The sequence below is a fragment of the Rhamphochromis sp. 'chilingali' genome, assembly GCF_963969265.1.
Source record: "Rhamphochromis sp. 'chilingali' genome assembly, chromosome: 17".
Classification (NCBI taxonomy): domain Eukaryota; kingdom Metazoa; phylum Chordata; class Actinopteri; order Cichliformes; family Cichlidae; genus Rhamphochromis; species Rhamphochromis sp. 'chilingali'.
Window position 1 is genome coordinate 8,216,334 of NC_137944.1, and position 27,755 is coordinate 8,244,088.

The window sequence follows — 27,755 nt, forward strand, 5'->3', positions numbered from 1 at the left end:
GCACATACGCTCACAAGTTGGCTCACAACAGCATGAACGAACAGACCAAACTTGCAGCACGTCAACAGTTCACGCTCAGTATCACGGTGTGAGGTGTGTTGTGTTGCCTGCACCAATCAATCACTGTTTGAATGCTTTGTGGCCTTTTATGGCCACAATTTTGCACCTTCTCAAGGTAACTTCCAACATGAACATGCTTCATTTCACAGAGCAGTCCACAGGATGGTTTAATGAACATGACAAAAATTCATATCATCAGTAAATACCAGTGACCCGGGTCCAGTGGCACCCATGAATGACAATGCAGTAATTATGCCTTTCACAATGTTTGAAAGATGCTTTGGATCATGAGCTTCTCATTTCCCTTCTCCACACTCATCCCATCCCTCTTCTACGAGTTCATCTAGGTTTAAGCTGTCCCGAAAAACTTGTTTCATACATGAACAGACTTTAAGATGTTTCCTGTGAATGTCTTTCTGCTTGTGAGTGTTACCTGTTACTGTACTTAGACTTGGATTCCTTCTTTTTAAACTGTACCAGGTTTTTGATTCAGTTCAATTCAGTTTAATATGTATAGCCCAAAATAACAAGTCACCTCAAAGTGCTTTCTATTGTAAGGTCAAGACCTCACAATAATAGAGAGAAACCCCCAATATTCAGATGATCCCCTATGAGCAAGCACTTGGCGACAGTGGGAAAGAAAAACTCCCTTTTAACAGGCAGAAACCTCCAGCAGAATCTGAGAGAGGGGCAGTCATCTTTTGATGTGTATCAGTCAGAATGATTACGTTCTTTGTCGCCCCTAATTAAAAGTACTTTTAAGGGGAAACATATATGCTGATAGCACTCTGTTAGAGTTAACAGTAATGACCTCGCCGAGCTAAAACCTAGCCTTTACCTCATGCTATGAGAATATGTAACATGTATGACCTCTTAACATGAACCAGGCTCCTAAAACTAGGCTTGTTTACCATGTCGCCAATATGCAACACAACCGTAGCCCTAATCCCACAGCAAATTCAAAAGTGTTAAATGTTTTGGTGTTAATAGTCTTCTTGCAAAAGTAGAGTTAATTTTACTCTAAGCAGAGTCACATTCTTTTAATGTAACTCTGAGGTGTAAAATGATAGTAGTTAAAATCGAGTGTTAAAAATGAGTGTTTCTATGTCAAATCTGGAGGTGTTACAATGGAAACATTAACTCTTGACCTCTGAACTCTGAACTCCTACAGGGGCTATGACACCAACAGAGTAAATTCACAGACTCCGCCCCCAGCACGGCTCCAATCGAAGCTGAAGTGAAGCCGTTTTAGAACATTTTGCTCTACATATTTGAGTTGTTTGCCATGCTTGGTAAGTCATTTTTTCAAAGATTGTTTCAATTATTATTATTAGCTTTTACTTCTGTGGCTCTTTGGAGTTGAGACAAAGCTGTGTTAAAGGCATTAGCCATGTTGCTCGGTGATAGCATAATATTCTGTTTTAGCTAGCCTTGAAAAAAAGCTTGCATGTGAATTTTCAGTCAAATTTTTTGGTCAAATACACCTAAAACAATGTCTAGAATGTGAAATGTTGGTATAATGGTGCTACTTGAACCCTGAAAATGATCTCCCATAAATAAAAAAAAAACGAGCAAACAGCAGTAGCTGACGTCCTGACTGGATTCTATGGTAGCATTTAGATCCCTCCAGAGTTTTGCGCACACGGTTTAGGTAAAAATGAAAAAGGTTGAGGTTTTACATTTAGTTCAGTATTACCTGTTGCCTGTGTCTTTGTCTTTTGGGAAAATACTTTACACAAGTAATGGCTCAAAGAGGATTCCTTTTTTTTTTTTTTTAACTGTGCTGCAATTGATTACCGGATTATTTGTGCCATTAATTAGTGTCAACTAATTTATTTTTTTTTCAATCTCCACATAGGATATGCTTGTGAAGATGGAATGTGGGGGAGAGCAGAAGTGCGTTGAAGTTCCACAAAGTGATGAATGAAGGACATGCATATTGTATTGAAGAAATAAGTGATGAGAATGCTGTTATTTGCATTTACCATGTCAGACCTTTGATAAACAAAATTCTAATGAAAGTGAGAACATGTATACTGTTACATCTTTCAGAAAATGTTTTGAAATTGTGGTGCACAGTTCAGAATAAATGTTTTTAAAAACCATTGCATCTTTTTAGTAAATGTTTATTTCCAAAAGAAATTTCTAGAGGTTCAGAACAGGAAAATTCCCGCTTTTTAGAATTAATTAGAAGATAACTCTTACGTAGTTAAACTAAAATACTCTTTGAGAGTTAATATATAAACTCTTAACACCAAGTGTTAAATTATCAACTCCAGACAGATTTGGTGTTTAACACTAAATCAGAGTTAACTTACCAACTCTCCAAAAAGAGTTAAATTAACACTCTCTGGTGTGGACCCATATAGACACTCTAATAGTGTTGAAATCAAATCTGACAGTGTTAATTTGGACATGCTGGATTTGCTGTGGCCTTGATTGTACTTTCTGTGTCCTCAAGTACGCTAGGATCAAATCAGGTATGAGTGACATGAGTTTCATTATAAGACAGTGAACACAATGGTCCACATGAATGCTGAGGTTTTGTGACCGCAACGACTCTTGCACATGTGCTCCATGTCTAGTTGTTCGCAGTGTTAAGTGGCTAATCCTCTGAGATCTAAGGCATTATTAATGATAATCCTAACCTTATGCTAACTCTGTACTTTTAAGAAAGAAAAATGTCCATTTTTAGTGTTTATCAGGTAGAAAGATTCTTTTTTTTGTTTTGGGTTCAGGTTGGAATCATCATTCAAACTGAGAGAGTTAACATCAATATAGAACTGAGGCTCACGAACAAAATAATTATGCAAAAGAACATTTGTCATTTATTTTTTTCATATATGTTATAACAATATTATGCTATATACTGCATATAATTATATTTCTATTTCTACATTGAACACAAGCTACTAAGGAATGCGTACAGTACAGTCAGCAACATAGAAAAATATTATAGTAGTATTGGCACAGATGAAGTAGTATTTGTTTTATACTTTACATGTTGTACATTCAGCAAAAGAAATGCAGAATGAAATAAATTAATGATTCTTTGAGGGACATGAAACATTTTTATAATCAGATCAAACAAATGGAGGGTCCAAAATAATAGGGACAGCGAAGACAGATGAGCTTTCACAGACATATAACACAGTTTCCATACACACCTCCATGTGCTACACATAAACAAGGCTCTCTAAAAAGTCAAATACAAAATGGTTCAAGTCAGTCAAGTGTTGGGTTTATAGAATTTACTCAACAACATAAATGTACAGTTAACAGCCAATAAATATTTGGTAAAAAAGAGAGCTAAGAGTGACGTAAATACAATTCTTTCTGATGAAACCTTCAAATGAAACCTTTTGCAGGACAGCCATCCATCTCATAAAGCAATTTCATACCTCTGTTTGCCCTTGAAGGGGTCAATCTCAATACCTCTCCATCACTTTTCCCCTCCATTGATTCCTGCCGACTCCTTTGAGTAAACACACACAAAGGAAAAGCAAACAAGCTTAAGCCTCAGCCATGTACAGTATGTGTGTTTTTGGTGCATGATACACGGCAGCTCCAGCAGACTGCTTGCGCAGCTTTGCTTAGCGGGTCTTTGAGAACCGTCGTCCTTAAGGAACCCATTTGGTTAGAGTCGATCACAGTGACAGAGCAGCAGCTTCCACACGGGGAAAAAAAGCACTTTGCCGTGTCACCGGTCGTTCTTTGAGACAGCACGCTTTGAACAAAAAACAATGCTTGTACAGCCAAGACAGACAGGTGAGGTTAGTTTTTACAATGAGAACAGGACGTGACCTTCAGATCTAAAAAAGAAAGAAAAATAGCTGTTTGTAGTTTGTAAAGCTAGTGGAAGTTGATCCAAGGTTTTCAATAAAGTGCACTTCAAACCAGTGCAAAGGTTAAAATATATCTCTCTGTCTGTATATAACTACATATGCAGCAGACGCATAACTACAGCTGGAAATGAGACGTGTGTGACAGTTCTCTAATATCAGAATATGTAAACACTGTCTGATGAACAGCACGGCGGTGAGGAAACAATCCTCGCCAGGATGCTAGAAAACAACACTTTGCATCTGACAGCCAAGGATGTGGGAAAAGCTGATGAGATCACAACACGGCATGTTACATGTTCAAGAGAACATTCGACTGCTTGCACAGCGGTTCCCTGCTATCATCATGCATCACATTGCGTAGACAGTGTGCGGGGGAGAATCTTGGCAGTGTGTCAGTATTACACAGAATCATCCAGGATAACAAAAGCAATGACACCCTGATTTACACCAATTTAAAAAAAAAAAAGCAATGCATTTCAAAGGGTTTTAATCTACAGCTTTACATGGCTAATTAGAAAATAGATCCTCATTAGACCACAATAGTCTATTGTATCGTACAGTCATGAATGGCAAATCTTTGTCACATGCATGCACATCAAATCTGCCGTTGATTATACCAGCAAGCCTGTTTACCGCCTGCCATTCGAGATTCAAGACGCATTATCAAAAGAACTGATTAACTAGAGGCTACAACTACTAGTAGTTGTATATAATTTTATATTTTATAGCAGTAATTCCATAAAATTGCTTCATGATTGTTAGATTGTTAAATATTCATCACGTCAAAGGAAAAATTGTTTGCTAAACCTCTCCCCCGGTTAGCTATCGCTCCATCGTAGCAACTCGTTTAGGCACAAGAAGCCTGTCAAGCTATGGATTTCTGCATGTTTAAGTGTGTGGGCATTTATACAGTGCTTTTCTAGCTTTGTTGATAAATCAAAGTGCTTTTGACTCCAAGCCACACTTAAACATACATTCATAGAGTGCTTTACTCGATGCAGTTTAAATATTTTATCTATACATCACATGCATGGCCAATTTAGACTTTAGACTGTGGAGGAAGATTACCCCGAGGAAAACCTGCTCATTCACAGGGAGAACACGAAAGCTCAACACAGAAAATTCCCAGCTGGGGTTCAAACCAGTGAAGCAACAGAACTAAACGCTGCCCGTGGCTTGTTCCAAAACCAAAAGTAGGCACAAAAGTATGGGAGGGTATGATAATGTTGGGTGCTACCATCAGCTGCAGCTGTATGCATTTACATCTTACATCATTGTAACCTATCAACTTCCACATCCAAAGATGTCCGGGCAAAAGTAGATGAATAATTTGTGTTATAGGTTGTGACATATAAGAAGTTGTAGACTGCCTTTAGATAAATATGACGTTACCTTTTGGAAGAAAATGTGCTGTACTGTGCTGAGGGCTGAACATTTTCACTGTCGCTACTTTGGTGTTTTTAAACCGGATGTGAGAGGGGAAACTGACGGAGAACCAGAATGCACTGCAATCACATGCAGCAGCCACTTGTCAACCACACAGCAGCCCTGGCCTAAGGGCTTTTACCCTTTTACTATTTTTTTATAACCTACTAACCTACTAAGGACCAGAATTTACCAAACATGCACTGTGACACCATAAAAGAGATCAGAAGAGCCAAGGACAATTTTTCCATTGACTATAGAAGTTCTTTTTGACACAAGAGGAGTCGCCCCCTTCTGGTCATTAGAAGAAATGCATGTTTAAAGCCACATACAGTATCTTTTATTTGGAGCTGATTTCTTTTTTCTTTTTTTTCTTTTTTTTTTGCATTATTTGACAAATACTATGGCTGTGCAGTTATTTATTTCAAACACACCATATAAGAAGTCCAAAAACATCATGAATCTACATATACACTTCTTGTTCCAAAAATCCCAAATGCCAAATTCACATTCACTTTTTATATAATGCCATGCACACATTGCCTAAAATTTGTCTGCCATAATGGACATGATACAACAACCTGTTGCTAAGGAAACATATGTATGCCTTGACTGGCTGGCAGCAAATGTTTCCTGTAGTTCTTCAGATTTGTCAGCAAACACTGTTACCGGCACTATTAGCCAAGCAGATATAAAACAAACCAGAAAGGGAGAAAGCTCACCTTCAAAGTAATGGTCAGACTGTCGCTAAGATTTTGTGTCTAGTCTTCAACTGATCTTGTCACCATTTTTGGCACATGTCTAAAATGGGTGATGAATGGTTGGTGGTCAAATGTCTACAGAATCAGTATAAAAACGTCTAATCCCAACTTGTACTACTTTTTCCTTTGTGCGCTGTTTAACACATTTTGGGATGTTGGCTTCCCCAACCAACATAACCCAAAACGTCATGCAAACGTCATAAAAATCATGCAAATAAAGCTATGTTATGTCTAAATTCAGCTTAAAAAAGGAAAAATTGCAGGCAACAAAGTCAAACAGAGGTATGATAGTCAAGTAGCTGAGATTAGCTTGATTGGTTAGCTAGCTAACGCTGAAAAATCCAGGAGCAGTGACAGGTCTGCTTTTGTCTACTTAGGTCTGACATCACATTTTAGTAATGTAAACATTACTGCAGGTTGGAGGGGTATCATTCTAGATTGCATAAGGGCCTTAAGAGGCTGAAAAGCTCGACAGGTGGCACGATGGTAACTAAGGGGAGGTGGGGCTTAGCAAATGGTCCAATCCTGAATCTTGTTAATCTGTTACTAAGTCAGTACAAAAACACAATTACAAAGTAAATGCTATCACAGCAGGTAGGATCATTTCTTATCAAATATACTTTGCTGCACACTTCTATGCAAACGTTTGTTGTAGCCTAACACTTAGCTAGTCATGGACAGCAAGATTTTTTGAGATGTACAGATAAACATACAGACAACACACTTTTTACTTTTCATTTGACACATTTGATGATAATTACACACAGAGACTTAAATGTAGACGGACTACTTACACTGTAAATAACATAAGCAGGTAAAAAATAAATAATTTTAAACAATATAGTCATTTCTGTATAAATGAACATCTATGTTTCGTACAACAAAATACTTCATGTACAATCAAGGACATAAATGCTATGCATCTATTGCCTTGTAAGGATAGTGTAAGACTATCATTAGTGTAACCCTTAAAGAAGAATTCAATCAACCAGCGATAGCAAAGGCTCTAAACCAACTCTAAAGGGAAAGAAAGTAAATGCTTTAAACCACAATTAGCATCTGTTAGTGTTCTGGCTGAGAGGTTATTCATAAGGCCGACAAAACATCTACAATCAATCCTGTCATCGATGTCAGATGTTTTGCTTTGACTGGCTACACATCAAACTCAGACTTCTGAGTTAGCGGTTTAAACAGTCACAATATACCAATCCTTTATTAACAGCTGCTAACCATCCTAACAAATGGGATATACAAATCTGGCCTCTTGGATACCAGGAAATATATACATTACATCTATTGTACAGGGTAAAATGACCTCATCCCCTTCCTTTATACTCTTTTATCCACCATTCAGATCGGTCCAGCAAGCCTGCAGTAGGAGCACCTTTACTTGAAGTAGTTGAGTCCTGCCACTAAGAAGAACTTCTCCAGGAATAGCTCAGAGTCCAAGACGGCGATGTGGGCGGCGCGGCCGATCAGCGTGTTGGCTGTGTTGGGTAGAGCGTGGAACACATTCTGGCGGATCAGGCGGCACTCTTTAGCTTCTACGAGTGGCTGCAGGAGGTTGTTGATCATCTCGGTGTACACGGGCCCTTCAGTGCGAGGAAAAAAAAAAGGAAAGTAATAGCGTGTCCTCCTACGTGCATGATGTCTTATCCATATTCAAGTGTTAAAACTTAGGGCCACAGTTAGATTCATTAGTGATTCATCAGCTGTTTTTGTTTGGTCAACAAATGCCAGATATTCTATGGAGAAACTTACTTTTTCATGTTGATAGAGTGGATATAAAATTAGGAAAGCTTCTAAATATAACGCAGTGCAGAACATCACCACCATCTAAACGACCTTAATAAGAAACATGAAACATACACCCCATAATAACAATAATTCTTGTCAATTTTTCTGATTTGCATACTTACTGCAACATACTTCCGTTCCACTTTTTTTGAAATCTCTGATGAGTGCAAAGTTTTGCCATTGCAGAGTGTTTACCCTTACTGGGATTTTTGCCCAAAGTTGCATGAGGCATGTACAGGTGCTGGTGAGCCAGACTGTTTTTTGCCCCAGTGCAATGACTTCCTAGAGTCTTGGCTGGTTGCCATACAACACCCTAGAGCCTAATCTCCTGTAAAACTAAAAATGTCATGCCAACCCCCCCAACCATGTCATGTGTGGAACATGGGTGGCAGGATCAGTTCAGAGTGTCTGCACAGATATGTATGACTTAAGTTTTCCATATGGGTAGAAATTTAGAAGAAGTTGCTAAATCTGAGCTGTTAAAGTCCAGAGGTTTATAAATGAAAGCAAATGAATTTGTTAAAGACGTCATCAGGCGATGCATTCATATTTAGCCACATGCTTAACGGTTTTTATACAAACTAGCAGATGTTTTAAGAGCTGACGGCTTGATGTTTTAAGGACATTTCACTTCTCATTCAAGGTTTCTTGATTTCTAAAAACAAAAGGTGCAGAGTGCCAGGTATTTACCTCCCTGTGGGGGTTAAACAGAGCTTGTGGCTTACAACACCAGCTATCAGCTACCTACCATGCAGTCTTGAGATCTCTTTCCAGGCATTTTACCCGTATTCACACTTTGCCTCTAGTTACCTTAAGGTCTCGCAGTGATTTAACCCTTAACTCCTGGTGACGTTAACAACTTGCGCCTGTTTTCACACCTTAGCTCACATGATCAATAGTGGATCAACGACCCTCAAGACCACCTTGAACTCTCCACCTTTTGGTTTTTAAATCTGAAGAAGTCTCTTGTGCTACGTCCACATGCACACGGATATTTTTGAAAACTGAGATTTTCCGTTTTCATTTTGAAAAAACAAAACAAAACTCTGTCCACATGTAAACGCTAAAAACGAAATGTTGGCCAATCAGAAGTCTAGAAGCCTGGGTGTCAGCGTTTTCAAAACTACCCATGTACGTGTGGACATAGCCTTGGATGAACGGTCCAGTTCCTTTCTTTTTTTAAACCCTGACCTGGATGACTAAGAAACATATAAAACTAGAAGATGATACATCAGTGAATGTATTTGGCCTACACTGGCACAGTTACAGGTCTTCTGCTAACCATCTATAACCACTGATAACCCCAACCCTAAATGTATGGTATAAGATTTTTTTTTCATTATTCCATAAAGTCTTGGCAATCCATGGACAAAGAGAGGAATAATTCTCACTGACACATATAAAAATCTGTTGAGGCTATTTTCCAAAGAGGTACTTTTTTTGCTTCTCTCCAAATAATAAGGTCAGTGTTGAGAGCAAAGGCTGGACTCATCACTGATGAAGCCCTTAAAAGGTTTTGCATGTGGGTGTTCTAGACCCAGACATACGTAAAACAAAAGTAAAGCATTCCTATATCTTATTTTAACTCAACAGGGATGGCATGAAATGAGAAAAAGTGTGACTAAGTAACCTTCTGGCGTTTAAGTCATCGATGACACCATCAACTCTAACTCCAACTCAAACTCTGAACCCGAGGCGATCAGAATATGTAATTGCTGTTTTTATGACACTGTTCTGTCAAGTCTTCCCTATTAACCTGCAGTGTTAGAGGAGAGAAGGGGACACAGTCTTACCTGCTGTTATGTGAGGCACGCTCCTTTCGTGAATAATGTAAAATGTCATTCTAGGAACAAACAAGTGTGCTAAAATAATGTGGACGACAAGGTCCCCAGGTGCCCAGATATCCAGATAGAAACTATTGAAATACAAATATGAGCTGAAGTGATGACAGCTGGATTGTTCACCTGTGGTTCTATCTTTGAGAGCAGTTTTGCACATCTCTATTCTGGCAGAGTGAAAAGGAACGTAGCGGTCCTGCGGAGACGCCACTAGCACAACGTTCTTGAAGAACTGGAGCCCTACAAGGACATGAAAGACGCAAGTAAAGGAGACAGCACAGAGTAGAGAGAAGGAGGGCAAGACAGGGTAAAGGATTGAATTGGTTGTAAAATGCAAAGTACAATCACAAAGCACAATGACAGGCCTTGATACGATAAAGCTGTGTTTTTTTTTTTCTCTCTCTCTCTAGTCTCCTCTCTGTGTGCTTTTAAGAGAGTGCACTGGTGGGTTTCCAATGGCAGGGTTTGGATCACTTTGTCAGCCTGCCACAGCTGTAGAGAGGGGGGGGGAAAGCGTTTTCAGGCTTATCTTCTTCAAGCCTGTGTGACAAACGACTGCTTTGTTCCACTCACACAGTGGGGAGGCCTCTCACAGGCCTCTTGCAGCTCGCTGGCAGGGGTTTGAGTGTTAGCGAGCTGACACGTACAGAAATTTGACAAAAAAAAGACAAGATGACAACATTTTCATGAATATTTGAACAGCCTGCCTTTCAAGCAACAGTCTGTAAAGTGGGGCCGTCAACACGCAGCCTCTGTTTCGGATCTCAGCCGCTTTCAAGCCGTACCTGGTTTCTGACTCAGGAGATAGAGGAACGTTTTCCGTGGATCAACGTGATCTCTGAAGGTGAGCTGCAGCAACGATCCGGATTTTTTCAGCTTCTGCATTAACCACAAACCTAAGCAAAACACACACACACCGAATCAGGACTCCACATGCATCACAGTAGCTGAGCAGTATGGATGATATTCTTAGACAAAAGACAATATGCTGCTGAGAGGCGCGAAACATGCAGCGCTCTGCCTTCTTCCAGGAGACGAGCCGTGGCCTCACCTGTGCTGACCAGTGTGCTGTTGTTGTACAGCGTTCCCAAGTGTGGCCCTGACAACGAGAGGAAAGTGTGCAGTTTGGGCAAATAGCAGCGGAAGCGAGGCCTCGTCAGCACCGAGCGGATGATGATGTTCCCCAGAGAGTGGCCGATGAAGCTGTTGGCCGAAGACAAACAACTTTCAGAGAGAGGAACTTGCAGCATGAGTGGGCGGCTGGGAAAAAAAAAATGCCTCCAACGCTGTTGACCTACGACACTGCCCGATAGCTTTGGTAGATTCCTCTGGAAGCAGGAACGGGTTGCAGCGGAAGCTATTTGGAGATTCCTGCTGCAGCATGCGGTGATTACAGAAAATTCATTAACTTGCTAAATGTTTAAACATCCTCAAAGGCAATGACAACTTATTGATGCGAACATAGAGGACAAACCGCACGAATTAATAGCAGCTTCCCAGCAGTGGGAAATATTAGATTCATCAAGCTATGTCTGTCACTTAGTTTAATTACTGTACTGTTGCGGCTCTACCCACAATCCCTCATCTCCATCCCTGCTCCTTCTCATCTGTCTGCTCCCAAACTAAATATAGAGGTAATGTGGAAAGAACCAGATGCTGTTGCGGCACTCCATTGCCTTTTGTCTTTGATACTCGCTCCCCAGAGAATACGCCACAATAAAAAGAGAGTTAAGAAACTTGGGCAGAAACTCTCACAAAGAAATAAATTGTCACATTGAGGGCAATTAAGCGGGAAGATGAATAGCTTAATTTGATTGGAACTAGGCAGCACAGTGCTGCATAAAGCAGCGCAGTCTATCATGTGAAAGTCACAAGCTTATTGGCACGGTATGATAAGAGCTTTTCATCTGTTTTCTGCCACTTATCCATTTTGAGTCTATACATTATGATGGAGCTGTCATTCTCCGAAGTTAAGACTTCCACAGAAGAATCAGAGCCAAGTCTCTGCTGCCATCTGCTGACTGGACTGAATACTGCTCAGGCTGGTCCTTTACTGGTTTCCCTTAACCTCAAATGACTTCCCACATGAGAATCTTCTAGCAGAGGAACTGTAAGACCAAAATGAAACTACAAACTCAACTTGAAGGGTGATATATTCTAATTTCTGGAAGCAGGCTTGTTTGAAAAGTCACTTGAATGTATTTGCACCCTATCTCTGCCCTTAGGGGGTTCACCAGCAAGCTAGTGGATATTAAGAGGTTTAATATCCAATCAAAATGAAATGTGTCAATAATGGGCACGCTGCAGCGTGTTAAACCTGGCCGACTGACCTGATCCTGCCTATGGTGAGATTGTAGAGCTGGATGTGCTGAATGATTTCATCCAGCAGCCTGTCCGTCATGGCGTCGAAGTCTGCAAACGTGTCGGCCTATGGGAGAAAAGCAAGGCTGTCAGCGCTCTGCAAATTGCCTCGAAGCACACTTTCACAGTTTTGCTCCCGTCACTGTCAAATGTACCTGGTTCCTCTCAGACATGAGGAAGTCGAGCCTGGATCCTGGCAATCCCAGCTCTATGAAAGTCTTCACAAGACGAAGGTCAGCACTGTTTCCTAGAAGCAGGTGACGAAACAGACACACAAAGTTTGTAGCTCTGCTTTTATTAAGCATGTTCGATAAACATTTAAAAGTTAACCTGAAATGAGTTTCAGGGAATTAGTATTCACAGACTGCACAGTGCAGTGTAATAAAGTTGTAGGACTTTATCAGGCTATATTACATTTACAATGCTAATAGGGAATGATATGAAAGGCTGTACAGAAAGTTATGGATGTGTCAGTGCAATGCAGACGTGGAACTGGATCGCAGCGAAGCAGAACATTTTTTAAATGTGCAGCCTCACCATCAAGCCCATGGACGCACACCACCAGGTGTATGCCGTCATCAAACTCCTCATCATCCTCTTCAGGAGGGAAGTAGGGGAGATCTGATGCCAGGAGCGGGAGGTCGCTGTACAAGCTGGCCTGGAAGCTCAACTCTTTGAACAGCTCCTCTTTGGCTTTGTAGAAACTGGAGAAAAAAATGTGATATTATATTACTAAACTTATACTGAACAATTTTAAGCTAATGAGATATGAGCTGATTTAAGCCTTTAACCCTTTGCTGTCTCAGCCATCATACGTTCTAATTGTAATCTAGTCTTAAAAGGGCAAAATGTGGCTACTTTTTCATGTGTGACAGAATGATTCATTTTTATGACTCTTGACTGTAAACACTGGAGAGAATAGTTTAATAATATTTTTTAAAAATTATATACTATAATTGCCTAGCTTTAAACTTAGGCCTGAGTTTAGGGTTGGCATGTAGACCTTAGAGCAGGGGTGGCAAATTAATTTCCCCAAGGGGCCACATGAGATGTGGAGGGTCGCGCCAGTAGTCTTATAAAAAGATAAAATTGATATTAAGCAGAACTGAGTCCAGCCTACTGGGACAGTCCTCCACAACAGTCCCAGTATCTCACTTGCAGCCTGTTGGGAAAACCTAATTGTCTACCGCTGCCTTAGAGACAAGTTGATGAATGTTTCATTTTCCAAAAAGTGAATTACTCCTACAGCTTTCGCTGTGTGGCCCAAATATAATAGACAACCTACATTCAATTTTCAGAATTTACATTGCTCATGCTGCCCACTTCTTGAGCAAGCCCGTGTTGCTTAACAGAAGTCTCAGACTAACCAGTAAACTGCTCAAAAGTTTTACTACTCTGTCATTCTGCCAGGTTTCAGATTACAGTCATGCAGAAGTCAAAGCCAAGCCGATTCAAGTTAGTGTACTTCCAGCTTATCGTGATGGATTTGTCTGTGTACTCTTTGATGTGACTTAATACATTCAGGAGGCATTTCACCTCGTTTTGGCTTCCTTGCTTCATATTTGCCCTCGTTTCATTTTGTTATGCTAGACTTTCCAAGCATGAGTAACTGCCAGCTACTGCACCAGATGTCAGGAGTCATCTCCCAAAACCCATGTAAACCCCTCATGTTTTGGCCTTCAGTGATTCCTGAGATTAGGGACAAAACAGGTTTTAATTTTCTAAAATATATTTTTTGATTTTTCAAAAACACATTTACATATAATTGTTACACAAAGTTTTGTCTGTCTCACCATGTTTTGGTACAATCTCCCAGGTGTAACAGTTTTTAATAATTTATGTTTTTGCTGGAGAAGTGCAAGGTTTTTGTCAACACCGTCAGACACAAAGAAATGCAAAAATATATATTTTAAATGAAGTTGTTGCAGCTATTTTGACAATTACTTTTCATACTCAGTTGTAAATAGCATTTGTATTCTATTTTATTCTGTTGTATATATTATTTTATTCTATTCTATTTTATTCTATTGTATATAGTATTTTATTTTATTGCATTCCAGTGTTTTCTAATTTCTGCTACATAACTTTGCACTTTTGCTGTAACAAAACAAATTTCCCACCTGTGGGACTATTAAAGGTCATCTTATCTTATCTTATCTTATTAGCAGCTTCTCTATTCTATTGTTTATGCACATAGGTTTTCAAAGTAATTATACCACATTTAAAAGTAAGATTGTTTTGGCTTTTTATTGTTAGAGTTACAGTCATACATATTTTCAGAAGCTTGTATTTAATCTGTATAAGAAACAGTCATATTAAGCAGCATGCAAATTACACATTTATTGAGAAAATTATGTATTTTTATTGGAAGATCATGAGGGAGGAAAATGGTTCTCCAAAAGAGAAAAATAAACAAAAACTCCATATTATGGAGTTGACAAGGCGCTGACGGTGGTGACACTCTAGTAGAAAACAAGATATTATTTCTTTCAAAATGACAATTAAACCTTAACAACCTTTGTAATATCACAAGACACATCATAACAATTCTGCTTTTGCACATGTCAAGTTCTACATCTTAATAGTTCACCAGCAAGTAGCTGCCTACTACTCCTTGATTCCTAAAGTTCTCTGTGGTTGTGTGTTTAGACCCTGCTGGACTTTCTCTCCTTTTGTCTCTGTGCTTGTTTCCAAAACCTTCTCTTCTGACTTTTTTCTCTTCCTTTCAGATCACTGGTGTTCTTTATTTTTCCCTCTTTCACTCTATTTCTCCATCTTTCCCTTTCCTTTATGAGAAACTCTTTCTTCAACTCAGGCTGGCTGTTAATTTTTTCTCTCTTTCTTTTTTGATCATCCCTGTTCCTTCTCTTTCGTTCCTCTACTGACAGGTTCACCTTTGCTATTCTAGCCTGAAATGTACCATTTTGTAATTACTATAATTTTTCTGAACCTTATGCTTTTTCACAGATTAAGGATGAATATTCACAACACAATTATGCATTAAGCAATAGAAATGCTATCCGGCCATTAAGTTTGATGGTTCAGAGTTCCTTTGACTTTGGAACTCTGCGGCATCACTGAGAGTTACAAACTGTCTAAATTCTTTCATCTTTAATAAAATGATCAGTGTGTGGCTCTACCAGGTGTAACATCCAGGCATCCATGAAAACAGAATATATGAAATTTAACAGAGTTAGAAGTTAGATTGCTTGTTTCCACCTGAACATGATACACCAGCTCTGCTACCACTTCCAACATAAAGGGAGACAGAAAACTAAACAGCAGTGACTATTGTCAGGTTACTGAAGTTGGGCTAGCTAGTATATAGTGATGTGCTACGTGATCGCTAGCGACACAGCTGTGTTAGCATAACATAAACACAGTGAAGCTGGAGGATGAATGCTAACTTTTTACCACTTGATAAAGGTTAACGTGAGGATTCCCGATGGTTAGGCTGGCAGTGATCACTGGCTGTTTTTAGGGGCTTGTTCAGATGTAATAGAACAAGATAAAAAGCATTAAAAATTTTAACAGCACAACAGGCTATAAGAGTAGTGTGGGCCCCGAAGCAGGAAGCATCATCACTTAAAGACCAACTCTCGGGGCACAGCTAGCTCAGTAGATGCCACATGATTGAAAGGTTGGGCGTTCAAATCCAACGAACAGAGGCTATCCTGGATTGGTAGCTGCCCACTGCATCACTGAGTGAATGGGTTAAATGCAGAGGACTAAGCATTTTCCTCTGCATTCCTCTACAGGATTAATAATGTATACATAAACAATGAGATTCAAGATAAGGCAAATTTGATAATATTTGACACATCTGTGAAGCAGAAATATCAGTAAAACACACAAGAAGTAATATGACTGAAATATTAGTAAAAAATAACTTAATATAAATGGTGAATAGAACACTTTTGTGACATTTGTCAACACCATTAGAAAAAGGGTCAGACAAAAGTCCTGATGGTGTTGACAAAATACCCGACTTTCTCTCATAACACATGTTTATCTGACAGAAGCCATCTTGTTTTTCATCATTTGCTGATGGCCTCTACAATCTACCTAAATGAGGCTGTTTTTACAAAAAAAATAATTAATTACATCGACTTTGGTGTTGACGCACTATGGTTGTGACACAGAGTTTTATCAGAAAGGTGTGCAATAAATGAAATAAAAACAAACAAATTATCACAGCAGTGACCTCATGGCATGTGTATCAAACAGGAAGTGGTAAAGGGGTCCTCAGAGTGTAAGCCACCCACAATAATTCCTGATTTTTTGTACTTTTAAAAAAATCTGATGGTGTTGACAAAAACTCTGGACATGATTTTAATCACTTAAAAAATATTTAAAAATAAAGTTTCAATTGCATATTTTGATATTATATAAGGTATTGACTTAAATACTTAGTGACGAGAGCCATGATGTTTAATTTTACATTACTTTAAAAAAAAATTTCTGTATTTTAATATTATCACACCTGCTTCTGGACAATGGATTTTTAAGGTACTGGTAATGTACTGTACCATTTAAAATAAATATATATTTATAAAAAATGCAAAATCATAGTTTTGTTGTATAAACATTGCCTTGGTTTGTCTTTTAGGCAGTTGGGTTAACACTTGTATGCATATTTTTAACCACAAAATTGGGGTTTTATCTGCCAGACATGTTTTGTCCCTTATCTCAAGAATCACTGCCTTGTTTCCTGCAGCTGGTGTGGATGATGATAACACTCAAATAACACAAAATTTTCCTTCAGAAATTGAGCTAAATTTTAGAAAAAATTTTTATTGACACCCAATTGAGAAAGGAACCCTGAACATAAATCCAGCCCACCATAACCCCCTGAGATCTAAATTCTCATTAGTGATGACCTCAAGTCTCAAACCCTAGCCCAATGTTTTGGACACAAGCAAGTATTTATCAGAAAAAATGTCTACAGATTTTGATGCACATCTGCTAGGATGGTTACTTTACTTTTACACTAATTGGCTAGAGCTTTAGAAAGAACAAAAACATTATATTCTCAACTTTCTTTTCCATCTTCCGTGTTTGGTGGGTGTTAATCAAGAAAGTCTTCAAGCTTTGTTGTACAAGACACACTGTACATATTTAATAGATAGTTATACAGACATTTAAGCTAAATACTGCGCTTCAAAACTTGTGAAATTGATCACATCGGTCCTTGAACTTTAAAAGTGCATAACAGAACTGATGTCATAGGACTGAGAACATTTGCAAAGCTATGTTAATACATGTTTAAATTTGCAGCTACTCAGTAGGTCAGTGTTGACCGAAGTCAACAGTTTAATGCCACATTTTAATGGTAATTAAGTTTAAGGTTTATTTGAAGCATCCAGTTAACCCTAGGCCAAAGTCATCATAGGTGGTAACCATAATCCTAACCCTCGTCCTACCCTAAAACAGTTTTTAGAAAAAGGTAAAAGATGCCTTTATTTGAATAAATATGAATAGTTTTCAGTGTGTCCATTTTTTTTTTCTTGATTCCCTCATTGCCAGAACTTGAGGGAACACATAAAAAAAACATATATGACAAATTCCCACTGATTATGGTTAGGTTGGGATTAGAGTTGGTGTTGCCAGTGTTGTCAACTCAGACAGAGTTTTAAGATCTTCAGATTGAAAATATACTTGTGCTTCTTTAAGTAGGCGGTTGTTGATTCTCTTGCTTGTTCTGCAAACCAAAGTGCAGCATAAGTCTTGTCTCTTTGTTAGCACTGGCATTGTATGTGTATCATTCTTTGTGTATTTCTGCTTTTTCCCATATTCCCATATATATTCCCATATATTATTTGTTTGCTTTGGGAAAAGTTATTTTACTTTGCAGTGCAAAGAGAATTGAGCACATTTCAATGAGACATTATATATTAGCTAAGCTAGCAAGCATTGCTAGGCCTGCCGGCTTAGCTAATGCATTTAATTTTTCATTTCTAAAGGTTACTGCTTGGTAAATACCACAAGAAAGTTGTATATGCTTATAGATCTTAAAACTCTGTGTAAATTGGATGTGATTTGCACTTTAAAATATCTTTTTTGTATTGAGCAGCAACACAAAAGTAAGTAGTAAGTGTACTAATAAACTTAGCGGGATACAAAGAGGTAGAATGCCTGTTAGGAAAAAGAAAAACTCACTTCAGCATTCGTTCATTTGTCTCTTCATCCATGTTCAGGGGACTGAGTGAAGATGAGGAGATGATACCGAAGGAGCCCAGAGGCTGATGGGTGATAGGTGAGGTAGTCTGACGAGTGGACATTCCACTGATAGATGGAGAGTCTCTCAGGACGGATGAAAATGGGAGGCAGGTTGGGGCACAGGAGACTGACATGTTCACCACCTCCACCATCTTCTTGTTCACAAAGGCTAGTCCTGAGTTAGGGATCTTGGTGGCCTTCGATTGGCAGTCCAAAGGTGCTTTCTCACAGCTCGATACTCCATTTACATCAGCAGGTGACACTATCTCTCTGTTTGTCACACCCAAGGGGTCACTTGGCCTCTGAGTGGTGCTGTTACTGTTGGGCAGATCACTGAAGCATGAAGGTTTTATAAGTATCTGTGAGGGATCTAGGCATTCATGTTTCTCAGGCCCGAATAGTTGGGTCTGATGGAAACTTTGGCATTCATCTCCCGTGTTAATCCTCTCCTGATCTGTTGCACTTTCATGCACACATGGTTTGTTTCCACAGCTGCAGGGCACTGTTTCCGATTCAACGACAAAGACATTCTTCACTGAGGTTACTCCACTGATGTGTGTTTGATTGTTCGTATTCTCCCTCTGGCTGCCAATAACAGCACTTTCCTTGACATGAGGGCTTTCTGCAGACTCTTGTAAAAGTAATACTTCAGAAACACTGCTTGACGCTGACTTTATCCTGTATGTCTCTGACAGGTACTGTGGAGAGTTTGACTTTTCAGAGGTCCCATTCTCCTTGACAATATGGCCAGGATTTGATGATGAACTCATGTCTAATGGTGATAATTCTGACTGTCCAGAATCCAGGTTGCTGTACAAAGAACAGTTTGTCCTACATGAATCTTCATGTTGTACTAAGCTCTTGCAATCTGTTTCCTGGTTGAGCAGCATATGGCCATCCTCTACATCTTCTGGGCTACTTATCTGCGGCGCAGAAACAGACTTGGTCAGCTTGCTTAGCTGCCTCTGATGCTGATCCTCCTCATAGGGCAGAGAGCTAATTGATGTAAGTGAAGCCTGTATACCTCCACTTGGAAGGCTGCCGTTGCTCTCCATCTGCAGCCCTTCCAGATAGCTGCGGTGCACCGGATGATTTAACACTATTTGCTGTGGGATCTCCCGTTCGCTGGAAAAGTCCAGAGGGGGTCGTCCTCGCAGTGCGGCCTCCACCGGCCACGCTACAGAGCTGGGCTCACTCTCGATACCAGAGTCTGAAATAACAGAGGACGAGCGCTTCATGACCTTGGTGCCGACCAAACCTCCGCGATGAGTCGTCTCTTTTCTGAGCTCACCCGGAAAGAGTGGTATTACTGGACAGCCAGCGGGTACACTGATAGGAGGGACATCCTCACTTTCATCATCCACTGAGTGATTTAAAGGCATGGCAATGTCAGGCTGCTCTTCAGTGTTTTCATTCTCTATTGCTTTGCTGTGGTTTGTGGCATCACAAAGTTGGGTAATTACTTCTGTTACAGGATGAGAAGACTTGTCACTGTTGTCTGCAGAATCTGTGAGGGGACTAAAGCTTGAGGAGGGAGCCAAAATTGCCTCTCCTCTACAAGGATCACATGACTTATTTGCAACGTAGATCTCTCCTGAACTATAGCTCTCCTTATTTTGGTTGTGATTTTCTGCTGCTTCCGTCAAGTTTTCCTTCACTGCTGCGGAAAGTTCAGTTCTGCCCTCAGTAGGAATGATATTCTGGGTACATCTGGTGTCGCTCTTATTCTGGTCTGCTGTGAGCGAGACATACAAGGGCAGGTCCGTGCATTCACTACCCAGAGAGTCATTGGGTACTGCTGGTGATACGGCTTCTTGGCTGCTTTCGAGAATCCTCTTGGCAAGATCTAAGTTGGTTTGTTCATCAGCAGTTGCAGGCATTGGCACATGTGATGTGTACTCTGGAAAGACAAAGAAATTCAGTTTGTAGAACAAGAGTTTGGTCCTGAGACAATACGTAATGATATGTTAATAGCAGGTAGCAGAAGATATATATTTTGTAGTACGTGTTTGAGGAGACTCCACGTATCTGTCCTCAAAGATGATAGGCAGGCTGTTCCAGTCTCCATCGATGTCCAGGCACTCAACAGGTAAAGGAGGCATTTTGGTCAAGTAGTCTGAGCTCCGTACTTCTGCAGCTATCTGGCTGTGTCTATTGATTCTAAATCAGGACAATTCAATATTAAATATTATACTTCTTTGCACTCACAGAATGAGCTTTCTGACAGGGGTGGTACTTACAATTCCTCTTGAAATGTCAGAGATATCTCTTTGTGGTGCTCGGTGAAAAAGTACGCCTCAGAGAACCTCCTGACCTTGTGTTTCCAAAGACATACAAACAAATTAATTTTGATAAGAGCCTCAGTCTCAGTCTCAGATCACTGGCAAACATATGGTTGGGTTCGATTTCTTGGTTCAATAAGCAAGAAAAATTTACCAAGTATTTGATGAGCACAAAAAACAGACAAAAAAGCTTGAGAGCTACTCCACTGTGTAGCACATTTTCATATTAAACAGCCCAGTGATTTAATAGAAACTGCAGGGGAAATCATATTAGATTGCTCAGCAAGCTTTAGGATATAGAGGTCCAGAATGGCATTTATAATTTGAATGATTCCTTTTGAAACACTCAAAGCTCACAAATAGTCAAGTGCATCAGCAATGAGACTAAACATAGTCTAAATGTGGACTCAGAGAGGGAGCAGCAAGCCTGCTGTGTTAATGGCAACAGGTTTGATGCATTTTACACAAGATTGGAAATTAGTGTATTCAATATTTAACAACAGAATAAATTATGTACATGGAAAAAAGGACAACTTGATTTAATGGGACATGACTGATCAGGGGTTCATGATATGAAATTACATCATTTAAACCTTTGTCTCTGATCTTACACATATTCAGTAAGCATAGCTGGACTGGCCATCGGGCATACTGGGTATTTGCCCGGTATGCCCGATGGTGATTTTTCGTTTTCATGGGCTGATGTTTTTTTGTTGTTGTTTTTTTTTACGGTATAAACAACGAAAGGTGGTGGATTGGCCAGATGCTGGCAGATGTGTAAAAATAACTCAGTTGTTTGGTGGTGGCTTCTATGGCGAAGCTTCCACAGAGGCCAGCAGGTGGATGAGGGAAAGGGGAGGCAGGAGGAGCAGAGACCCGAGGCAGCCGCCGGTCTGAGTGTCAGGTGAACTAAAATTCAGGTAAAAAGTTGTGACCTGCAGTCTATCTGGGTCAGATATAAACAGAGTTTAGGTGGAGTTTTATTTTCGTTGTGCTGACTTTTTACAGTCAGCTACAATAATAATACTGCGTACTAGCTAGCATAATGGAGTTTCTATACAGCTGGGTGGGTGCTATGATGTTACTGATAGTGAACTTTATTTTATTCATAAGGTTAGTTAGTAGAGTTGCCAACCGTCCCGTAAAAAACGGAATCGTCTCATATTCAGGGAAAATATTACGTGTTTCGTATTGAGCTGAGAAGGAACACAGTTTGTCCCGAACTTCAGCTAGAATGGAAAAGACACAAAGCTGGAGTTATTCTGTGTCTTTGCTGCACAGCTGCCTCTTGTTTGCTCATTCTCTCCCCTCTCTCTCCTGTTATTATTTCAATCATGAAACTGATCAATGATCAGCTGATCGGCTTTTCTGTCTCAAGTCCCGTCTCTTTTGTTTGTTTATCGCACACTTTGTGCCAGAAAGAGGAAACCAGCGGATGTCGCGCTAAACAACAGCAGCACGTTTACGCTTGATCAACTGTGGTTAGAATTTTTTAATATTAATTTCTAGTATCAGCTGATGTTTGCTGGAGCCACAGCTGTAAACCTGCTGGTCATGACATCGGTTTGGATATGTGGTGAGAGGGAAACATGAAAATGAAACCAGGAGATGTCCTTACTGAATCATCAGAGCTGAACAGGTGATTGGAGAAACAGTAGGGGTGCAACGATACTCGTATCGGTATTGAACCGTTCGATACACTGCTTTCGGTTCGGTACGCATATGTATCGAACAATACAAAATCTTTTAATTTATTTTATCAACTTTTCTTCTAACGATGCTGTCTGTGTTGAGCGCTCAGTGGAACTGTGTTCGACTGCGATCGTGGCTCAAGAGTTGGGAGTTCGCCTTGTAATCAGAAGGTTGCCGGTTCGAGCCCCGGCTTGGACAGTCTCGCTCGTTGTGTCCTTGGGCAAGACACTTCACCCGCTGCCTACTGGTGGTGGTCAGAGGGCCCGGTGGCGCCAATGTGCCCCAGGGTGGCTGTGGCTACAATGTAGCTGCCATCACCAGTGTGTGAATGGGTGGATGACTGGATGTGTAAAGCGCTTTGGGGTCCTTAGGGACTCGTAAAGTGCTAAACAAATACAGGCCATTTACCATTTTACCATTTTACTCCGCCTAGGCTGCACTGTCGAGTGCAGATCCACTGAGCGCAGTGCAAGCTAGCAAGACAGAAGTTAAGCTCGTTACAACATGGCAATTGCCTCAACTGTACTTTTGAGTTAAAATATGTGTTTATAATTTTAATAAATGACAAATTAAAAAAGGCATGAACATTTTTTTGTATTGAAAAAATATAAAATAATATCGAACAGTTACACCAAAGTATCGAACGAACTGTGAATTTTGTGTATCGTTGCACCCCTCAGAAACAGCTTTTAGGTGACATGAATGAGTTGAAGGGAAGTTATGAACTGTTTCTGAGAGACAAATAACACCAGGATCCTTTTCTAAGTAGCTGACAGCTGGTAACTGTGCAGCGGCGGGTCTAGCAAAGTTTTGGCAGGTGGCCAGGTAGGGCATTAACATTTAAAATGTTTTGCTTTTAATGAATAATTATCTGAATCTTACAACCAAAGTTTTGACCTGATGTAACATGTATAGAAATCATACATATACCAACAAGACAGTGCATATCACTGTCACAACAGCGTTTATTTCCATTCAAAGGCCTTATGGCTTTTCCTATAATACCTTGTCTCTAGTCAAAATGCCCGGGCAGATTTTTTTGTCCCAGTCCAGCCCTGTCAGTAAGCTAAGCACAGACTTTTCATGCTCCTTACTCACCTGCGATCAAATCTTCTGTTTGAGAAAGTCAACTAGGCTTAAGGGCAGGGGAGGGAGAGCTTATAAGGCTTATTTAGACAGAGGATGAACTGAGGGTCAGTATGGATGTATAATAATAAATTTAAATCATGTGCAGTTACTCTAGAAGAATCCAAGAATAAATATGCAGAGCTGGAATTGAGAACAAAGCTCCCCTTTTAAAGACTGACTTGGCTGCCTCTGGTATCTTATTATCTTCATGTATTTAAACAGACATTGATGTCATGGGATCAGATGTATTTCCAATACCAAACTTTAAGGAGACAGTAACATGTATATTCTTTTTACAGAACTTTATGCACTCCTGTGAAAAACTAAGTACACCTCATTCAGGAGCTTATAGAACCATCTTTACTAGCGGGAATGTGAAGTAATCACTTTCTCTATGACTTTATTAGATTCTAACATCACTGTGGGGGGATTTTTGGCCCACTCATCTTTACAACACCGTGTTGGTAGGGTGCAGGTTGACTTTGGAAGTCAAGAAAAGGAAGCAAGTGAAGGCAGGAACAGGAATTAAATATTGGAAGTTGAAGAAGGAGCAAAGCACAAAAACTGGTCCTGGGTGGTAGGGAAGAGTTGCCAGATATCTGGGAAGAAGGTGTTGAAGGTTAAGGATGTGGGTGATGATCAGTGAACAGAGAGCAGCCAGTATTGGTAGTAGTAGAAGAAGAAGATGATAAACAGTAGGTAGAAGGTCTGATCTGATTGATGGATTTTTCAAGTCTTGAGGTTTGCTAAGATGCAACCAAAGTCGCTGCCATGTTCTTTTTAGGGAGACGATACTTTCTCCTGGCAGCTCTTCCTAAAAAGTAATTTTTGTAATATCTCTGAGCTTTGCTTGAGGTAATCTTGGGATGAATTTGCTGGGATGTCCACCCCTGGGAGGACTGTGTCACCCTGCTTTTACAGAGGTCAGTCCTTTTTGGGACGATCACTTAATCAGTAGCACTTGGCTCCTACTTAACCTCCAAATTGGAAGCAATAAGGCTGTACTTCATTTTTCACGAGTGCGCATTGAGTCCTGTGAAAGCGCTGTATCCAAACTATCTTCATGATGGACAAATTTAACAGTACTTTCTATAGGTAATCATCCGAACTTTTTTAGTGCATAACAGTTATTGATGCTTGATTGGGCTTAACTTTGACATGTTTTTCCTCATCAATGTGAAAGTTAGTTTGATTCTTCTTAGACAGACTGTTCAGTATCATGTTACTTTCTGAAAACTGGTGACAACATGCCTTTAAGGAGCTGCTTTCAGAGATAAAATGTCAATGCTTATGAAACATGTTTTATTGTTCTGTGGTATTCTTGCATTTTAGCGTGGGTGGATCACAATCACTATATTTAAACATATCGGCACCAGGGCCTAATAAAGGCTCAGCACCTCAGAGAGGCAAATGATGACGTTTGAACATTGTATAAGCCTGCCTTTGATGGAGCTGAACTCTCACCCTGAGCGTGTGGTGCTCCTGGGCCAGATAGGACAGGATGTGGGGGTTGAACACAGCGGCCTCCAGGAAGCAGCTCCACAGAGCAGCCAGCTGGAAGCAGAGCTGGCTTACGTCCCTGCTGATCTGCTCCGCCACCTTCTCGTGGCCTTCTTGCAGCTGAAAAGAAAAACGCAGTCCTGTAATATTTAGCTGAAAGTGTTGTAATAAAATATTTATAAAGATACAATAAGATAAGATATGTTTGTTACTATCATACAAAGACATGAACTTACCTGTAGCTCTATTGTCAGCTGATTTAGCGTTTCTTCTACAGGCGACACATCTGTGGGAATAAAGATATTTGGGGAGTTTTAACTTTCGTTATCCTGTGACAGGGGGTCATACACACATATAGTTTGAAAATCTTATAAAACAAGTTAAGCATATGTGCACAGTTTTAGATATAGACAAGCTGAAGTGAAGGGAACAGAAATGGCTTGTTTTACTGAGCGGCTAAGAGGCTGCGCGAAGCCCCGTCTAAAAGGGCAAATACGGAAACTTTTACATTCACTGCTTAAGACCATGTGATCAAACTGTGTTCAGGAAACTGGAGGTTACAATCAGCATGCTTGTACTCCACTACATATATACGAAGTTAAGGTTTTAGCGGAAATATACTGTCACTGTACCAGAGTCGGAAAAAGGTTTACAGAATACACAACAAGTACTCTAAGTACATCAAATAATAGCAGTACTTATAGTTTAGTTTTCAGTACAGGTAAACTGTTTAATGTTAGTCCTCTATTTCTATTGGGCTGATTTTAAATTACTTTCTGACAAGGTCATTAAAATAATACTTTTTCTACAGTTTTAATCATATTTTTTTAATAATTTACATTGTCGTAAAAAAAAACAGTTCCTGCATTATTAAAATGTTCCAATATGTTATTTTCAGATCTCACTAGACTTTTAATGAAGAAACAGGTCCAAGGCTTTCTATATATGTGCCACCTGATTCCAGAGGAATCTGCTGCAGCTGTGGGATCTCCTTCATGAGTGCTGTGTAGTACGTGTGCAGGCCTCTGTGTGCCACCAACAGGAGGCGACAGAGTCGCCGGTGCCACGTATGAGCTCTCTGCAGGCAGTTTTCACTGGGCACATAAAAACTTCCCTGAGGAGAAGGACAGAGGAAATGTCAGCTACTATGTAGGTCACAAGCCACCTCTCAAGTACAATGTCCTCTTTTAATGACAAACATGTACACATACTTGAACTTAACAGGCTCTACTATAGCCTGGTTTGAAGGTTTGTTGCTCTGACCTCTTAGTAATAGAAGCTTACTGTCATGGTCCTGGGTCGGTGACCCAGCGCTTTTAGTTATCATTTTCTAGTTTATGATGATGATGATTATTATTGTTTGAGTTCTGTGTGTTATATTTTCGATCTGCCTCTGAGTCTGCATCTGAATCTGTCTGTTTAGTTCAATGTCTTGTCTGGTTCCATGTATCTGAGTTTCCTGTTTTATTGTGAAGGTCCGCGTCGTATGTGAGTGTGATCAGTTTACGTTTCCCCTGTCCCGTCAGCCCAGATTCCTCCCAGCTGTGTTGCCCTCCTGTCTCTCATCCCCTGATTACTGGTGTGTGTATTTAAGCCCTGTGTGTTCTCCTGCCTGTTGCCGGTTCGTCTGTGTTCCTCCGTGTCAGTCTGTGTAACTCTGTGTCAGTCTGTTACCCTGTGTTCCACGGAGTCCTGTTCCTCGTCTGCGTCTCTCTGCTATTCATCATCCGTTGTCATATGCTCCCAGGTCTGTTATTTTAGTTCTCCCAGTTTAGGTGTCTTTAGTTGTTTGTTATGCCCCACTGTTTGTTTGCCACTACACCTCTGTAAATAAAACCACCGGTATCTCATCCACTGCCTGCATCTTGGGTCCTCCTTCTAAATCCACACGGCTCGCCTCGGCAGCCGTGACAGTACGAACCGGCCAACATGGACCCAGCAGCATTCGCACCTACCCAGGAGTTTCGGGAGGAGGTAACCGACACGGTCGCAAGGTTGGTAAACCTGTGGCTCGAGCAGGAGGAAGAAGAGTTCCACCGCGCTGTAGAAGCCAGGCTACAGCAGCTACTCTCTGCACACTCCTGGCTGCTAGACTCGCTTCACCCACTGGCACGGGACTTCCTCCTTCATGAGCTGCACCTTCGCCCTCCAGCCGCTACCGCTTCCCAACCCAGCCTGGCGGTGAAGATTTTGCCCGGCCTGGCAGTGAAGATTTTGCCCGGCCCGCCGGAGGTTTTGCCCGGCCCGCCGGAGGTTTTGCCTGGCCCGCCGGAGGTTTCGCCCGGGAGGAAGCGACGATCGCGCCGTCGGCGCGTCGCCCCACAGCCGGAGAGTAGGACTTCGGAACTGCCGGCTGTGGTGAGTGGAAAAGACACTCCGTCTGTTTCGCCAGCTCGAATGACTGTTTATTCCGGGGCTGTGTTTGTTGAGCCAGCTGCCCAGCAGGTAGCTCAGTTAGCCGCCCGGCCGGAAGCTCAGTTAGCCGCCCGGCCGGAAGCCCAGTCGCCACCTCCGCCACATTCAGCCTCACAATCCATAGCTCAATTACAGTCACAGCCAGACTTATTACAAACCCTGTTACAATCCATGGCCCAGTCAGTAGCCCGGTTAGCAGAAGAATCATTAGCTTTATCCTCAGTTCAGCCTCCTGTTCAGCAGTCACCAGCCCTGCATCCTGTGTCAGTTGCTCCACCACCTGTTCAGCCATCACCTTCACCTACTCCTCCTGTACAGCAAGCCATGTCAGTCCAACCCATAACGGACAGTTCAACAACTCCGTACTCTAAGCAGAGAGACAAACCCAAGAACAATGTCAACATTCCTCAAAGGCTGGCCAGTTCTGAGACT

The 27,755-nt window shown here is 40.7% G+C and overlaps 1 protein-coding gene across 1 annotated transcript in view; it reads right to left on the reverse strand.

Annotated features, from left to right (window-relative positions):
• Positions 1-2,935: 2,935 nt before the first annotated feature.
• The window catches only part of fam135b (family with sequence similarity 135 member B), a 57,833-nt gene continuing 33,013 nt past the window's right edge, over positions 2,936-27,755 (reverse strand). The window contains exons 8-20 of the mRNA XM_080862860.1: positions 25,863-26,022; positions 25,145-25,194; positions 24,873-25,028; positions 20,547-20,620; positions 20,312-20,466; positions 18,247-20,206; positions 12,625-12,791; positions 12,243-12,334; positions 12,057-12,154; positions 10,778-10,929; positions 10,512-10,622; positions 9,853-9,966; positions 2,936-7,683 (exon numbers count right to left, since the gene is read on the reverse strand). Of these exons, the coding sequence (XP_080718986.1) occupies positions 7,478-7,683; positions 9,853-9,966; positions 10,512-10,622; positions 10,778-10,929; positions 12,057-12,154; positions 12,243-12,334; positions 12,625-12,791; positions 18,247-20,206; positions 20,312-20,466; positions 20,547-20,620; positions 24,873-25,028; positions 25,145-25,194; positions 25,863-26,022 (3,495 nt within the window). The 3' untranslated portion in view covers positions 2,936-7,477. The remainder of the gene's footprint in view (positions 7,684-9,852; positions 9,967-10,511; positions 10,623-10,777; positions 10,930-12,056; positions 12,155-12,242; positions 12,335-12,624; positions 12,792-18,246; positions 20,207-20,311; positions 20,467-20,546; positions 20,621-24,872; positions 25,029-25,144; positions 25,195-25,862; positions 26,023-27,755) is intronic.